Genomic DNA, 4,203 nt, shown 5'->3' on the forward strand with positions numbered 1-4,203 from the left:
AAATATGCGACTTTGAAAAAGAAGCATAAAATTAACGTTCACTTCTTTTTAAGCTTAGAAAAAGGTGGCATCAGCCATGAAAGCGATGGCAAACCTGGAGGGTGACAGACGAAGTGATGAAGCCAAACGCATATTCACCAATACGTGGATGCCTTATAATGGCCACTTCCTTGAAAGCCTGAGTGTTCTGATCTGCAATAATATTGTGAATAACTATTCACCCATGCACGAGAAAATTGAAATGAAGAACCAAATTAGTCAAAATCAATAAATAAATAAAAGCAAACCTGGAGATATTGCAGAACTAATTTGCTTGGAGGCACTGTAAATATGACGAACAAATGGCATACGCTTGATGAACCACTCCCCAAGGCTCAAAACAGATGCCCCCAACCATGATGACATGAATACTCCAACCAAGAAAATAAATGTAATAGAAGTAACAAATCCTAGACCTAAATCAAGGAGTAGGAGCAAGTGTTAGCTTACAGAACTTTTATCATAAAGAACAGACATGACAATCAATAAACTGTAAGGAGAATTCACAGTTATGACAGTTTCAAAAGTAACACAACTAACATTTTTCTTGAATTTCTTTGTAATTCTACATGCTCCAGCTTGAGAAATTCTATTATAACACAACAAAAATTAAGGACATACTCGTACTTTTGGGCATTAGGTGAAGGTGTCAAAAGCTTACCAAAGATGTCAATTCCAAGCTGAGCATAAATTGGTGAGAAAAAGCCATCCACAAAGTGAATAAACCACCATGTTATATAGAATGTGATAGCTATTGGGAAGAGGATGACACTGCAAAACGACACAGTAATTAATAGCTACAACAGTAAAGAGCACATAGAGCTGCAAGAGTAAATTTACAAGGAAAATAAATTAAAAGAACTTGATAAAAAATCCATTAACATACAATCTGTCAGGCAAATTTCTTATGAAAAACTAAAACTGTGTAACAATATCAATTTAGAAAATGTGACCTTGGACACTTATGTTGAAGGATCATTGCCATGCAAGGCATTCATAGGAAACTGGTCTTCAACAGATCATGGTTCACTTTACTTTTTCTAGTATCGTGAATAGATAATGGATTATGTTCTAATGGCCAGCATAAATGCTGACACCACTGTGGCAAGCGCTAATTTAATGAAGATGAAGGAGCCAAACTACTTAAAATGTATCCAACTCATTAGATCCATTGCTAAATGTGGAGTGATAATCTCCTTTCAGATAAAAACGACTAGTTTAGCTCCAAGCCTAATGTCTGAGAATAATTGTCGCAGTACATACTAAAATATCTCATATCTGAAATTATAACCATGTCAATCCATATATTTTTACGACATTTGCCAATGAAGTCTTCAAAAGGGAATCCCTGTTTGATATTTCATGTATCAAAATTGGGTAATTAGCACATAACGTCTTTACCATTCACTATTATTGTAGAAAACATCTTTACCTTTCATTTTTGACATTTTCACCCTTATTGCGCAAAAAGTCATTTGCATCCATTTTCTCGATTAAAAGTTGTGAAACGATAAATATACCCTTTATTTTTTTAAAACAAAAAGAAAAAGAAAGAACTAATTGCAACTATAGTAAAGTGCAAAACGAGTCCCAAACAGATTAGTAAAAGGATAATTAGGAGGGTATATTTGTTATTTCCCATCTTTTATTGAGAAATTAGATGGAAATGATGGTTTACGCAATTAAAGGTGTAAGTAAGGGTGAAAATGTCAAAAAAATGAAAGGTATGAACTTTTTCACAATAATAGTGAAAGGTATGGACATTATGCACTAATTACTCTTTCAATAATTTATTTGGGACTCGCTTGCACTTTTTAAAAAAATCTAGGACTATGATTGCAATTAGTTCTTTCTTTTTCTTTTTATTTTATTTGAATAAAATGATATATTCGTCGTTTCACAGCTTTTAATTGAGAGAATTGATGAAAATGACCTTTTGCGAATTGAAATGTGGAAATGAGAGTGAAAATGCCAAAAAATAAAAGGTAAGGATGTTATGTGCTAATTGCCCTATCAAAATCGACTATTTTATCTTTTATGTTAAATATCTAACCCATAAAATTAAAAAGGATACTCCAAAATTATATATTGAAAAAAAAAGATTGATAAAATGGAAAATATAGTAAAGATAAAGCTTATTTAAGTTCACTCTGGATCTTCGCAATACAGTTTTACCCTGAGAAGTCTTATCTCCTAATATATCAACCTCCAAAGCTTATTATAGCCCTCGTTTAGTAGCAATTTTTTACCCAAAAAAATTAATTTTTTGACCATTATTTCACTATCTTCAGCCATCATTTTTTACTTCTTCTCTCAAAGGTTGAACTCACTTTTCTCTCTCACAGTTAAAAAATTAATTCTCATAATCACTACCGAATAGGCTCATAGACTTGTGTGTCTACAAATTTATTGAAATTGTTTTTTTATAATTCTCAAAGTTTGCCGAGTTTTTTTCCTTTCATATATCAATAAATAATCGAAGAAGCATCAATACTTGTAAACTCGTTACGTAGCATCCGATACGTATTCAAGCTCCAATACCCTCAGATACCTTCCGATACGTACCAGATACTTGTTTTTAAATTATTTTATATATTTTTATATTTTTTAAATTTTCAAAACGTATCCAATACGTATTTTTTAGTTATTTTACATTTTTGTATAATTTTCGATACATATACAATAAATATTTTTTAAATTATTTTAATAACTTATTAAATATCAATAATATTTATTTAAAATACACAATTAGAGTTTTAAAATTAACAACTAGACTTTTTATTGGAAATGCACAATATTATAAATATTTCAATACATGTGAAATCATGTTATAGTTTACGAATATATTTTTATTATTGGAAATTGAAATTGACTAGTATTAAATAAATTATACATATAAAATTGTGTTATATTAATTCTATCATTGAAAATAGATGATGATTTAAAAACCCATGCTAATAAAGTGCTTTAGTATTTTATTTTATTTTTATTATCATACTTATGTGTTAATTTTGTTATATTAAGGAAATTATGTTGAATTTTATAAAACATATTGGGTATCCTAATTTTTTCAAAAAATTCATATCGACGTATCCGTATTGTATTGTATCCGAATTACGTATCAATATCTGTGCTTCTTAGTAAATAATTTCCTATTTATTAGTGTATCAATGTACTTGAATAGGTGTCCATGTTTAGTATCCTACTTTATTACTCAAAAAAAGTGAGAAAAGCGAGACTATTTCAAAAAGGTAATAAGATAACGCCTGCCAAATTAATAAAAATTAAAAAACTGCATATATTTAGTGCAGATGGATCGCTAAATAAATGGCCATTATTCTATCTCAAGCTCAAAGAGCGTATAGCAGATCAATAGAATGATAAGTGTGCTCACCACCCAGTCATAAACTTCTTCGAAGCCCAGCTCCTAACAACTTTGTAAAAAGTCTGTAAAGTATCAGCAAAATACAGTATTTTCAGACCACAGTTAACATTTAGATGCAACCACTAGGACAAACAATACAATCATATCATTGTTGGAAAGTTTCCTCTTGAAACAAATTCAATCATAAACTATAAGGAACCTTGTGGTATAAGAAGATTTGAATACAAGATTTTTTTGAATATTGATACTACGAGGCTCATCGCCTGATTTTGCATGCAAAAACACAGCTACAGAAAGCACATTAACATTAATTATCATCACTATGCAGGGTAAGAAATATAAATGACCATGGAACTAGCTGTTAACCAAGGAGCTATAACAGGTAGAAAAAATAAGCTTAAAATCCCTACTACTATGCCAAGCAATGACTTGCATTTAATGCGAAAGAAAAGCAAAAGTAAACATATGAATTGCAATTGTTTCTTTTCGAAATTAAGCTGTTGCAAACTAGATTATGTTTGGTATTTCTGATTAGGAGAGAGGAGTGAGATTCAATCTATTCGGGGAGTAATCCATGAGAACAAGGCAAGATAAGAATTAAGAATGTATTGATATTCCAACCATCAAAATTAAACTCTCCCCTCACTCTTAGATTAAACAAATAAGCTGTCAGTATAATCTTAATCCAATCGGTTGTATCTAATGATTTATATATATATGATCTGATGAGATATGATGGGTCAGAGTTTCTTCCAAAAAAAAAAAAAAAAAAAAAACCC

At 30.3% G+C, this 4,203-nt stretch overlaps 1 protein-coding gene across 1 annotated transcript; it reads right to left on the reverse strand.

The window, feature by feature from the left end:
* Nucleotides 1–55: 55 nt before the first annotated feature.
* On the reverse strand, nucleotides 56–3,582 carry LOC111373044 (protein CONTINUOUS VASCULAR RING 1-like). The gene is made up of 4 exons (XM_022995504.1): nucleotides 3,434–3,582; nucleotides 701–810; nucleotides 288–455; nucleotides 56–192 (listed from the first exon to the last, which is right to left on the reverse strand). Exons 1-4 carry the CDS (start codon nucleotides 3,442–3,444, stop codon nucleotides 71–73), a joined length of 411 nt encoding a protein of 136 aa, XP_022851272.1. The 5' UTR covers nucleotides 3,445–3,582; the 3' UTR covers nucleotides 56–70.
* Nucleotides 3,583–4,203: the final 621 nt, after the last annotated feature.

The sequence above is a fragment of the Olea europaea genome, unplaced genomic scaffold (genome assembly GCF_002742605.1).
Source record: "Olea europaea var. sylvestris unplaced genomic scaffold, O_europaea_v1 scaffold10644, whole genome shotgun sequence".
Lineage (NCBI taxonomy): Eukaryota > Viridiplantae > Streptophyta > Magnoliopsida > Lamiales > Oleaceae > Olea > Olea europaea.